This window comes from Erythrolamprus reginae, chromosome 2 (assembly GCF_031021105.1).
Source record: "Erythrolamprus reginae isolate rEryReg1 chromosome 2, rEryReg1.hap1, whole genome shotgun sequence".
In the NCBI taxonomy this organism is placed as follows: domain Eukaryota; kingdom Metazoa; phylum Chordata; class Lepidosauria; order Squamata; family Dipsadidae; genus Erythrolamprus; species Erythrolamprus reginae.
The window spans coordinates 193,366,523-193,380,360 of NC_091951.1; the positions used below are offsets into that span (position 1 = coordinate 193,366,523).

Consider the following 13,838-nt stretch of genomic DNA (forward strand, 5'->3'; position numbering starts at 1 on the left):
TTGCAGCCTCAGTGAAACTCTCCTGGTGGCTTTGTTTCCAAGTTTTATGTTTTAAAGAATGTATTTGGGGTGAGAAGGGGGAACCAAGGCATAGATTCTTAAACACAGAATTTAGGTAAAGTGACAAAATTGCATGCAAACTTTTCACAGGGGCTGCTTTGAAATATACACTGCTCAAAAAAAATAAAGGGAACAGTTAAAAAACAGAATGTAACTCCAAGTAAATTGTGAAATGAAACTGTCCACTTAGGAAACAACACTGATTGACAATCAATTTCACATGCTGTTGTGCAAATGGAATAGTTCTGCAAATGAAATATTCAATGAGAATATTTCATTCATTCAGATCTAGGAAGTGTTATTTGAGTGTTCCCTTTATTTATTTTTTTCTTTGAGCAGTATACTTTCAGGGCTCCACATATGAGCTGTTCCACTCTCCTCTTGTTTTAAAGAGAAAGAAGAACTACCAAAATGAGGGATGACTTATCTTATATAACTACTGGATATAGTGACTTACAGAAGACTTTGAATTAGACTTTGAATAACTTTATTGTCACTTTGAATGTACATTAATAGGCATACATTAAAATGAAATTTCGTTGCATACAAAATTTGTGACAGTAGGAGAGGATGAAGTAACTAAGTGATTAAAGTTCATCTCCAATTCAAATGATATCTGGATGAGAGAAACATATCATAATAGTTTACTCAGAAAATTGAAATTATTCACTGACAATGATTTCTGACAGTCTCAAAATGGGTGAGCAGTGTGGTCGGGCGGTAGGAAAAGCAAGTAGGATGCTTGGCTGCATAGCTAGAGGTATAACAAGCAGGAAGAGGGAGATTGTGATCCCCTTATATAGAGCGCTGGTGAGACCACATTTGGAGTACTGTGTTCAGTTCTGGAGACCTCACCTACAAAAAGATATTGACAAAATTGAACAGGTCCAAAGACGGGCTACAAGAATGGTGGAAGGTCTGAAGCATAAAACGTATCAGGAAAGACTTAATGAACTCAATCTGTATAGTCTGGAGGACAGAAGGAAAAGGGGGGACATGATTGAAACATTTAAATATGTTAAAGGATAAATAAGGTCCAGGAGGGAAGTGTTTTTAATAGGAAAGTGAACACAAGAACAAGGGGACACAATCTGAAGTTAGTTGGGGGAAAGATCAAAGACAACATGAGAAAATATTATTTTACTGAAAGAGTAGTAGAACCTTGGAACAAACTTCCAGCAGACGTGGTTGGTAAATCCACAGTAACTGAATGTAAACATGCCTGGGATAAGCATATATCCATCCTAAGATAAAATACAGGAAATAGTATAAGGGCAGACTAGATGGATCATGAGGTCTTTTTCTGCCGTCAGTCTTCTATGTTTCTATGCAATGTGGTGGCCTATTTCTTCTCTTCAGAACTAATGTTTCAAAATGAAATATTTTATAAAGACAAGATTAGCTCCAGTGTTTATCCATAGGAGCTGTTTTCACGATAGCATATAAACAACCTAATTTCGAGTGGGAACTCTCGGCTTGGAAGTTGAGTTTGTCACAATGAATAGTGGCTTCCTGGTAGTAAAGGAACCAGCTCATGATCTCTTGTTTTCCTTTTGACTTCAGTGAAAGCACTGGAGAGATTGTCAACAACACAGCATCGCTGGATATAAACGCTTCTAGCAATTCCTGTACTGCTCAATTCAAAAATTTGGTAAGTGGATTGAGAAGAAGTGAATAGGAGAGAATTCAGACAGCCAAACTGGTGACATAGGCTGTAAATTGGGATGGGAAGCAAATTACCAAAGAAATTGCAAAAATTTGGAGGGGGAGGAATGATGTTGGTAATCTCTCATTATGCATGTATGTGTAAGCTCAAATCAGCTTACAAAATATCCCATGTCATGGTCGGCTCATTAAGCCAGTGTTTCCCAACCTTGGCAAGTTGAAGATATTTGGACTTCAACTCCCAGAATTCCCCAGCCAGCAAATGCTGGCTGGGGAATTCTGGGAGTTGAAGTCCAGATATCTTCAACTTGCCAAGGTTGAGAAACACTGCATTAAGCAAACCCTGCTCACAACCTGACATCAGCAACAAGGGTGCGGGGTGGGGAGAAGGCATTGGAATGCAAGGGGGGTATTGGAGAGGGTACAGTAGGGACAAGTTCCTCTTACCATCCTATTGGTGCACATTGCAATGTTTCATGCACGCACGGCAAATCCTCTAGCATGATTTTGCTTCCGTGCATGCTCAGAGAGCCAAAAATCACCAAAAATAAAGAAAAAAAGATGGCGGCACGCACAGACAGCACTGGAGCGGTTGCACTCAAATTGCGCGATTGGCAGGTCACTATCGGAGCAGTGCACTGGATTGCACTGGTAGGAACCCACCCTTGGGGTACAGGAATGCGAGTCGGCCGGCTTGAACCCTGAGGCTGATCCAGCTCCCCAAGGTCATCGGCTAGGAGAAAGGTGAATTATTATTTTTAAAACAACGCAAGTGTAACCGATTGGCTGGACAATGGACAATGGGAGGACCAGGGGAAAGGTTTCATATGCTATTTGCTGTGAAAATGTTAGAACTGGCTTTTCCATGTCTATACCTGCATGGCGTTTTCAGTAAAGTTATAATCTTGGTAAAAGATGTCTCCTTTGCTATCTCAACCAGTGGGATGGTTGAGGCCCCAGAAGTACAGGGGCTGGACAAAAAATGGAAACACCTTGAAAAATCTTGCAGCTCTTCCATGGAATCCAGATTAGTGAAGCTCCCTTCGAACAGTTTTTGTGGAAACTGGGTTCTGTACGTGTCTATTGAGCTCTGCAGTGATTTTAAGAGCTGCAGTATTGCGATCCGTTCTAACAATTCACTTTAGAGTTTGACAGTCTCTCTCAGACAACTTCAACTTTCAACCAGACCTGTGCTTGGCTGAGGACGTTTTCCTTTCTCTTTCAAAAGCAGTCATTACTTTTGAGACATTACCTCTTGAAACGCCAAACATTTGGGCACTTTCTGTTACACTAGCGCATTGTTTCACAATCTTGGCAACTTGAAGATATTTGGACTTCAATTCCCAGAATTCCCCAGCCAGCAAATGCTGGCTGGGGAATTCTGGGAGTTGAAGTCCAGATATCTTCAAGTTGCCAAGGTTGGGAAACACTGCACTAACACCTGCCATTCGAGCACCAACAATTTGGCCTCTTTGAAAGTCTGAGAGGTCTGCCATCTCTAGAAGGTCATAACCAATTTCCTTACATTTCTGTTTAAAAAAGGTAGTTTAAAAAAACATATCACATAACAGAATTTTAAAAAAACATTAAAATATGTCAAGTTTTGATTGATTTGAACATGTTCAAACATTATGATGCCAAAAAGTCGAGTATTTCCATTGCTTTGTCCACCCCCTGTAACTCACATTCAGACTATGGCCAAATCCGAATGGTTGCTCAGCCTTACAAGAGATGCTTTGCTTAGAAGCATGTTTGGCGAGCTTTGTCATTCAAGAAGGCCATGGTAGTCAACAAATTATAAGCCAGGAGCTAAGATTTGGAACAGATTTCCCATTGCAGAAGTTAAAGCCAACCAGAGATGTGCCTTTTCTCATCTTCAGCTTCTCAAAAAGATCAAGCGTTGTGACCGCAAGAGTACAGAATCTGTAACGGAAGAGAAATGCGCTGTCCTCTTCAGCACCAGCATTTGCCTTGGACCCAACCAAACCAACTTCCACCTACAGGTAGCAACACTGTGGGGAGGCTGGTGTTTTTCTTAGCACTATATATGTATTGCTCTCTCGGCCGTGAGAGCTATCGTGGGGTTACCTAGGTTCGCCCACATCTCTCCAACACTTCGTGGCTTGCATTGGCTGCCGATCAGTTTCTGGTTGCAATTCAAAGTGTTGGTAATGACCTTTAAATCCCTACATGGCATCGGACCAGGATATCTCCGGGACAGCCTTCTACCGCACGAATCCCAGCGGCCGATAAGGTCCCACAGAGTTGGCCTTCTCCGGGTCCCGTTGACTAAACAATGTCATCTGGCGGGCCCCAGGGGAAGAGCCTTCTCTGTGGCGGCCCCGGCCCTCTGGAATCAACTCCCCCCAGAGATCAGAACTGCCCCCACCCTCCTTGCCTTTCGCAAATTACTTAAGACTCACCAGGCATGGGGGAATCGAGACATCTCCCCCAGGCTTTTATAGTTTTATGTATGGTATGTGTGTGTTGCATGGTTTTTTAAATGATGGGGGTTTTAGATGTTTTTTTAATATTAGATTTGTTTACATTGTCACACTGTTTTATTATTGTTGTAAGCCACCCCGAGTCTTCAGAGAGGGGCGGCATACAAATCTAATAAATTATTGTTATTATTAATTATTATTATTATTGCTACTGTTTTATTACTTCCTTGAGAGAGAGGCACACAAATAGGCTAGGCCAGTGATGTAGGCCTGTGCGAGTGCCCACACCCATAATTCAATGCCCGGGGAGGGTGAAAACAGCTTTTCCCGCCCCCCCTGGAGGCCCTCTGGAGATCAGAAGTGGCCTGTTTCCCAACTTCTGGTGGGCCCAGTAGGCTCGTGTTTCTCCCTCCCCAGGCTCCAAAGACTTCCCTTCCCCATCCCTTCAGAGCCTCTCTTGAAGCCAAAAACACCCTTCTGGAGCCTCTGTGCGAGCCAAAAATCAACTGGCTGGCACACACATGCAAGTTGGAGCTGAGCTAGGGCAACAGCTCGCATGCCAGCAGATATGGCTCTGCGTGCCACCTGTGGCACCCGTGCCATAGGTTCGCCATCACTGGACTAGGCAAAACCTCGGAAAGAACCAAATACCATTAGTGCCCTTCACTGTCTCCTCTCTTCTCTCTTGAGCAGTTTGGCACAAGAGATGCAAATGGGAGGCAAATTTCTAGGTCTGGCAACAAGAAGGTTTTGCGGTGCTCATTTGGAGGAATATAATTGGAGGCATACATCCTGCTATGAGAAGAAACACTCACCAATGGGGCAGTATCAGAATTGTTGACTATATAATGCTTTAAAAAAAAATCCATGCAAATTTCCTTCTCTTGCCCCAGGGTTCTTTCAGTAGAACTTGGCAACAATTCTGTTTCCAATGATGGCATCGTTAATCATGCATTAAGCCCCAGTATCCATCAACAGACAGATAGTTGATTGTTAACCCAACTTACATTAAGCTCAAAAGTATTTAATGCTATTAGAGTGACTTAAGTAAGAAAATGAAGCCATATTTGTCAATTTGGTTGGATCCTATCCTAAATAGGATTGTATGGTGGGATGTATAGTGGGGTTTTATAATGGTTTTATAATGAGGGTTTTATAATTTGATATTTATATTTGACTTCTTACTTTTGTTGTTATATTGTATTTTATTTTGTTTTAAGCCGCCCTGAGTACCAAGGTATTGGGTGGCATAGAAGTCTAGATATATACACTGCTCAAAAAAATAAAGGGAACACTCAAATAACACATCCTGGATCTGAATGAATGAAATACTGTATTCTCATTGAATACTTTGTTCTGTACAAAGTTGAATGTGCACAACAGCATGTGAAATTGATTGTCAATCAGTGTTGCTCCCTAAGTGGACAGTTTGATTTCAAAGAAGTTTGGTTTACTTAGAGCTATGTTGTGTTGTTTAAGTGTTCCTTTTATTTTTTGAGCAGTGTAGACAGACAGACAGACAGATCTGTTGTTCATGTTGAACCTGTTGTTCAATATGTTACAGTAGGAGAAGGCTTCAGGAAGCTGACCTTCTCCTTCATACAGTCACTTGCTCTGCTATGTGCCCTAAACCTGGTTTAGGCTGGCTTGAATCCTACACAAAAGCACTCCTGATATGATCTCAGAACAGTTCTTGTTACATAGACCTAAGGGGTTCTAGATTGATCAGTCAGAAACAAAAGACAGCAGGCCAGTTTAAAAGAAAACCATCAGTCTTTAACTACAACTCTTTGTTCCTTCCTGCCCTTCTAGGTTCTGTCACTGCCGGTTGTGGTGATCGTCCATGGGAATCAGGACAACAACGCTAAAGCCACCATCTTATGGGACAACGCCTTTGCTGCTCCCGTAAGTGAAAGGTGCAGACTAAGACTGCTAATCATTAAGGGAAGAATTTAATGTAGACATTTAATTGTCCAAAAAGTATGGATTCCTCCCCACTTTCCTCGGGGGAAGGATTTGAACCCACTTTCCTTGGGGGAAGGATTTGAACCCACTTTCCTCGGGGGAAGGATTTGAACCCACTTTCCTCGGGGGAAGGATTTGAACCCACTTTCCTCGGGGGAAGGATTTGAACCCACTTTCCTCGGGGGAAGGATTTGAACCCACTTTCCTCGGGGGAAGGATTTGAACCCACTTTCCTCGGGGGAAGGATTTGAACCCACTTTCCTCGGGGGAAGGATTTGAACCCACTTTCCTCGGGGGAAGGATTTGAACCCACTTTCCTTGGGGGAAGGATTTGAACTCCAGAAATGTAAGCCAGCTTGTAAAAAGAAAAGAAAGAAAGGATGTTAGGAGCTGTTCAGCAACCTCTATCTGCCCACAGATTCTCCATCTCCAGCCTAGAGCCTCTCCATAATACCTACGACACCAGTAGTAGAGGATCTGGTGGGGCAGTTAAATTCAGGGTTAAATTGTTACTCAGTCATGAAAATCATTGGATGAGTTTAGAACAGCAAAGATTGGGGGAAATCATGATGATCTCAAATAAGAATAAGATATGAACTAAAATTATTCCTGCCATTTGTAATATCTGGAGAACCTGGGGCCATGTACAGTGGCTTCTCTCTCCATCCTTATGCCAGTTTCTGGAAAGGAAACGTTTGACATAAACTTTCTCCACATAGCCCAATAGCTTTTCGTATTTCAGGCTGAACTGTAACATGGAAACCTAATCATAGTTCCATTGGTAAAAGCCATGGTGGTGCAGTGGTTAGAGTGCAGTACTGCAGGCTACTTCTGCTGACTGCCAGCTGACTGCAATTTGGCAGTTCAAATTTCACTGGCTCGAGGTTGACTCAGATTTCCATCCTTCCGAGGTGGATAAAATGAGGACCCAGATTGTTGCAGGCAATATGCTTAGAGAGGGCTGTAAAAGCACTGTAAAATGGTATATAGGTCTAAGTGCTATTACTGTTGGTATCAACCAGCTAACACAAATTGGTGGCAGTGAGAAACCAAGGTAAGATTTAGAGTTGCTGTTCTTAGTGAGGGTTATTTTTTAGTACCAGATCAGCTTTGGAGGAAATATAGAATATGGAGTACTGCTACCTGCTACAGTTTATAGCAGGTGTGTGATGCTCTCTCTCTTGATCTGTTCCAGGATCGCATTCCCTTTGTGGTGGCCGAGCGTGTTAGCTGGACGGCAATGTGTGACACTCTCAACCAGAAGTTCCTTGCGGAGGTGCAAACCACAAAAGGTCTACTCAAAGAACATTATTTCTTCTTGGCCCAGAAGATCTTTGGTGACAACATCACCACTCTAGAGGAACTGCAGAGATGCCACGTGTCTTGGTCCCAATTCAATAAGGTCTCTCGATGGGTTTTGTTAGGAGGGTGATATGATAGCCTCTTGATCTTACCTGGTTGGTGTCATCTGCTTCTCACAACCACCTTGTAACTTACAGGAGATGCTTCCTGGTAGAGGATTCACGTTTTGGCAATGGTTTGAAGGCATTCTTGAGCTCACTAAAAAATATCTGAAGAACTATTGGTCTGACAGGTAAGAAAATAAATGGATCAAAACAAGGATTAGAAATGAGGAGATTGAGTTCTAGTCCTGCTTTAGGTATGAAAGCCAGCTGGGTGAATTTGGGCTAGTCGCTATCTCTCAGTCTAAACTTTTGTAGCATTTTTGTTGTAGGAAAAATAGGAAGAGGGAACATTATATGGACAGTCTTGAGTTGTAAAAGATAAAGGTTGGGTATAAAAATTAGATAGATAGATAGATAGATAGATAGATAGATAGATAGATAGATAGATAGATAGATAGATAGATAGATAGATAGACAGACAGACAGACAGACAGACAGACAGACAGACAGACAGACAGACAGACAGACAGACAGACAGACAGACAGACAGACAGTAATTACAAAACTGAATTAATAGTGAAAGTCTGAAAACAGAACTTGTTTACCTTCCGAGGGAAAGGTAATTGTTGGCATGGTTGCCAAAGGAAAGGAATTTTCATGCATATGTTCTGGGAGTGTGTTGAAGTTCAGAAATTTTGGAAGGACGTACAGAACGAAATAAATAAAATATTAAACATTAATTGGATAATTACAAAAGAAATAGCGATATTAATTAAACAAAGAGAACTAAGAGATTTTAAAGAAATAAAAATTGCAGCATTGGAAAGCGCTCAAGCGGTAGTGGTATTGGGTTGGAAAGAGTCTATAAAATGGACATTACAGAACTGGTATTGGTACATGGTTGATCACATTCATTTTGAAATCATGGAAATAAGATTAAACAAGTTTGATGAAAATAAATTGGAGAAGCTGATGGTACGATGGAATAAGGTGGAATATGTTGAGTAGAATTTGTGACAAAAATGTGAAAAATAAACTCCAATCACTCTTTGAATAGTAAACAAATGCAAATTAGAGCTAAGGGAGAAAAAAAAAAGAATATAATCTAGTAAATATTTGAACCCCTTGCAATTGGTGGTGGTGGTGGTGATGGTTATTGTCAGTCGGGTGATGGGCACATGCACTGTGCACTGTTTTATGTTTGTTTTATGTAATTTTATGTGCAAAACAATAAAATATATTTTTTTAAAAAAAAAATAGTGAAAGTCTGAAAACAGAACTTGTTTACATTCCGATTTTTTTTCAGTATAAGAAAGTATATTTATTGACCAGGTTGTTTGAGTCTGGATGCTGGCTTATACTAATACACACAAAATAAGAAATTTCAGTTACCGTAGGTGTTTTTTTTTCCATTTCACAAACAGATGGGTGGACTTTTCCCCGTCAACCATTATTACAATTCTCTAAGCCCTGCAGTGTTGCTTATTGATTTTCTCCTGTGTTTTTTCTATCTGTTTTGTTCATGCAGATTGATCATGGGCTTTGTCAGCAAGCAATATGTTTTCAGTTGCCTGAGCAATGCACCATTTGGGACTTTCCTGTTACGTTTCAGTGACTCTGAGATTGGTGGAATCAGTATCGCCTACGTTAACTACTTACAAGATGGTATGCCTTTGCATAGGACAGCTCCATATTCGCAAAGCTTAAAAAGGAGGAAAAATTGGTTTTTCTATCTGTTAGATGGGTGATCATCCATGAAACCCTTTTAACTTTTACTTTGAAGTCAGCATTGTTGAAACTGAGAATAATTGTATTATATTTATATGCCAGCTGCAAGCTATTCTGGGTAGTACATCAGCATGAACATACAATGCTGGGTCAAATTATCCATTCAATATTATTCTACTTCTCTAATGAACAGCAGTATTCCTTCATGGAGCAGTTTCTGCCACCACCATTTTATAGTGGCTCTCTGAACTTTCTTTTTCTGTTTTTTTTTAAATCAAACATTTGTATTGACTTTTAATATTTACATAATACTTTCTATTACTTTCAGGTAGGTTAACATCCGTATATTCACATTACATTGATATTTGGTTCATTTTTACATTTGTACATTCATGACATCCTATCACTTATTGTTGACTTGCGTTTCTTTATGTATCCAATTGTACCAATTCATCCAAATAGTAAACTGAGCCCTTTTGATCGTTCAGTTCCATAGTCAAAAGGTCAATTTCTGCAAATTCATAGATTTTCCCAATTAACTCCTTGTCGCTGGGGATCTGTGGGTTTTTCCATTTTTTTGCATAGTCTATTCTTGCAGCTGTTATAATGTGTAACATCAAATATTTAACATTTTACTCATACAAGTTATTGATAATGCCTAATAGAAAGAACTCTGGTGTACATTCAATTTCTACCTTAGTTATTTCTTGTAACCACTCTCTAAGTTGCATCCAATATTTTTTCATTTTATGACATGATCACCATTGATGGAAGAAGGTGCCCGGTTCTTTTTTACACTTCTCTGAGCTTTCGTGTATATACTGTATATATACCTCCAGCAATTCCTCCTGGGATCTCTGTGTCTCACCGAAACACACGACTTGCAATCTGCCGTCTAGCAGAACTTGTCAGCAAAATTTGACCACAGCTCTGCATTCCCAGCAGAGAGAGGGGGTTTAAGTCATAAAGGAACACTGCGGTCTTGCTAGAAGCAACTCCAGCATCTGGCTTATGTATCATGATTCTTGGAATCTAATTGCTTGTTGACTAACCACAAACTCGTCTCTCCCTTGATTTGCTGTTCTAAATTTGACTTGACTTTGGAGTGGTCTACTTGGAAATTTCCCTTGCCCAACTAAGGTCTTATCAATAATTAACTGCTGTGTATCTTTGCTGTGGGGATTTGCAAAAGTAAGCTTTTCCCTTAACACACCGAGTTTCTGGCCTTTGAAAGAGTGCTTAAAAAAAATGCCAGGATGGGAAATTTGGACATTTCTCATGATTCACATCTACATTATTGTGTAACAGCAGAGAAGAGCCAATCAATGGTCCACCACTTTGAATAGCATGTGGGCTGCTGAGGCAGAAAGGTTGTTATTTGACATTTGTCTGCTTCTCCCATATAGCTTTGTGGTGAAGACCAGGAGTACAGTCAGGTGTTGATGCAAACATTTGACCTACCCAAGTTTTTGCAGCTGCTTGGGTATTGATCTCTTGCATTTGCAGCCAAAGGGTGGCCTGTTCAGGCAACTATGGGTTCGTTTATTGAATTATCAGTCAGTCTTCCTGCTGGACTGTTGGACCTTAATTCTTGCCTTGCCTTGCGATGGAGATTGAATTAGTGTGGCAGTTTCTAACTCCCTTGGGATTGGAGATTAGCAAGGAGAGGAAGAATTTAAAACTTTACCCTTAGACGTCTACTGTTGACCTCACCCCATTCCTATGAGGTCTGTAGAGGTAAATGGATACAAATAAAAGGGGACATTAGGACAGGGATTGTAGGCATAAGCGCACCAACGTGCCAACAATACCTGTCCTAATGTCCCATTTTATTTGTATCCATTTCCTGTATTAATAACCATGTTTATACCTATATGTTATCTAATACATGCTTGACAAATATAAGTGAATGAGTGAGTGAGTGAGTGAGTGAGTGAATGAATGAATGAATGAATGAATGAATGAAAGTGTAGGGTGTAATGAGATAAGCTGTGAATCTACAAAAGTCAGAAATGCACTTTAGCTACCATGTTTCCCTGAAAATAAGACCCTGTCTTATTTTTTTTAACCCCAAAATAAATGCTTAGCCTTATTTTTGGGTGAAGTCTTATTATTTTTGGGGTGTGTAGAGCAAGATGGGGTTCCTCTTGCCATCTTGCCTGATTTCCATCTCTGTCTCACTAACCTTAACCAGAGGAAATGGTATTTGGGGGAAGAGGGCTTATTTTCAGGAAAACACGGTACTGACTACAAAAACAGCATAAGTACACCACTGACTGATGGCTATTTAACTGCTGAATAGTTGATTACATCTGATGGGACCTAGGAAAGGGATGGCAGATGATGGACAGAGTATTAATGGTAACATCCAGGTTATAGTGGTCAAGGGAATATATGATGGGAATCCAGAAGCAGGCCACCCATGGGGAAGGTGGAGTAAAGTAATTCTGCCTTCCAGCTACCAGGATACAGTTCCAATGCTAGGTTAGCAAACCCTTGATGGCTTGGGCCTCTGATTGCTGCTGCTAAATGTCATTGCGCAATAAACAATGCATGATCTTAGTGGCTGAGACTGACTTGGGTTGACCCAAAAAGGGATGCTCCTCTTCAGAGCTGTGCTCACCTGAGTACCAAATATGACAGCCATGACCCCAGAATGGAGGATTGAGGTAGCAAATGTTATTCAGAAGGCATTGTTACCTGGACATCTTCCATGGGCGCTGTCCTGAAGGTAACTGGATATGAGCCGAAGTGGGTCTCCAGAAAGCATTTGCATCCCTTCCTGATGAACTAGCCATCCTTGATTGAGCTGCTTAGTTCTGTTGCTGGATTAGTGGTAGAATATTTGAGACTCATAGTTCTTGAAGAGTTCAATATGCCCTCAAGTGGCAGAAAATCACAAGAGCAACCCAAGAGTTCACGGCCATCATGATATTCATGGACCTATCCCAGATCATTCAGAGCCTGATAACCACAGCAGTTATAAGGTAGATCAGGATTAATCTCAGGGCCGTTGCAATGAGATCTGAAGGTGGAGGACATTACCATCAATGCTTTGTTGCTTTTCAACTCACTGGAGCTACTCCCTCCCAAGCAACCAATGGACCTGGGTGGATTTAGGGCAATTTGGTTTCTTTCCTGAGAAATAGTTTCTGTGTGGTTTCTCCATGTTCATTGGTCTTGGAGGTTTCACTGGAGTTCTGGAGGTAAAATGACAGAAGAGACTCCTAACAGAAAGACAAAGTTTGATTAATGAACCCAAATTAGGGATTACATCATAAGTGATAACGAATGGTAAAATGTATTTCTTTCTCTCATCAACCTTTTAAAAATTACCTTGCTTGGGGAAGAAAGGGTCACAAAGGAATTCTATGAGAAATACTTTAGATGTGTGGCAGATAAAGTTACTTCGATTCACTCAGAACTAGATTCCAACTGGGCAACTAATGAATGAGATGATATTGTCCTATTACCTGGAAAGTCTTTGCTCTTGTAAATATAGGGTCATTGAAACTGTTAACATGGACATCTGTCTTTAAGATCCTTGTTGTCCATGGCTAGTGAAGGCTTCCTTAGTTGGGAAGACATGACAAATGCAATTTTATGCAAATGGATGGTTCTGCCTGGCTTGAAGGAGTTAGATGCATCTCTTCCTCAATAAGTTATAAAACTGGATCAGGGCAGATTAATTGTAGGGATTCGAAGTGGGATGGGTGTTGGGGTGATTCTACTTTTTCTACAGCCTGTTCCAGATTGGAGTAGATGTGAAAGAGTGTTCGAGCCCAAGTTCTCTGATCTCAAGCCTTCTTATTTAAAATCGAAATGAAGCCATATATCATATTCATTGACATGATGTGTGGTACCATGAGTATGCCAATGATGCCCTGTTAATCATCTCAATCCCACGTCAATTAAGCAATGCTGTTGCTGAGATCTAAAAGGGAGGAACAGATTCAAGGTTACTCCAATGTGCATGTTATTCAGAATTGGGTAGTCTTATAAATTTAAATGATCAATTACGATAATTGGAATTCATGTAATTAGAACTTGTAGAAGCCCCACCCAAAGGCCTGATATATGGAGGAGCCTAATTCAAGCAAATCCAATGCATCTAGAAGGTGTGAGTGGCTGCTGTGGGTCACAGATAATACGTTTTGTGTGTAGGATGAGCTGACATTTTCATTTCTTTATGGGCTGTTTTCTCTTCCTTTGTCTCAGGTTCCACTGCGGTGGAGAACATCCAGCCATTCACGGCAAAGGAATTGTCCATTCGTTCACTGGCTGACTGTGTTCTGGATCTCCCACGGCTCTTTGTGCTTTATCCTAACAGGCCCAAGCATGAGGCCTTCAGGAGGGACTACAACAGTGAGTGGTGGGGGAGAAGGGCAGGAGAAGAAAGTAGAGACAGAAGAAGGGTCAATATTTTACAAGTCTCCTTCCCCAAGTGAGCTCTTCCTCTCCTGTTCCCAACAGTCAGAGGCAGAATTTAATATTTGCTGGAATATGTCTGGTTGAAAATCAAGTTGGAAGAAGGAGGCTTGATGGGGGGAAAAATATGGCCTGACAGGCG

The 13,838-nt window shown here is 41.0% G+C and overlaps 1 protein-coding gene across 3 annotated transcripts in view; it reads left to right on the top strand.

Annotated features, from left to right (window-relative positions):
• STAT6 (signal transducer and activator of transcription 6) overlaps positions 1-13,838 on the top strand; it is a 121,362-nt gene that overhangs the window by 80,831 nt on the left and 26,693 nt on the right. For all 3 annotated transcript variants that reach the window (XM_070740970.1, XM_070740971.1, XM_070740969.1), the window contains 7 exons: positions 1,624-1,711; positions 3,606-3,728; positions 5,982-6,074; positions 7,330-7,536; positions 7,634-7,728; positions 9,069-9,205; positions 13,487-13,633. In XM_070740970.1, coding sequence (XP_070597071.1) covers positions 1,624-1,711; positions 3,606-3,728; positions 5,982-6,074; positions 7,330-7,536; positions 7,634-7,728; positions 9,069-9,205; positions 13,487-13,633 — 890 coding nt within the window. The remainder of the gene's footprint in view (positions 1-1,623; positions 1,712-3,605; positions 3,729-5,981; positions 6,075-7,329; positions 7,537-7,633; positions 7,729-9,068; positions 9,206-13,486; positions 13,634-13,838) is intronic.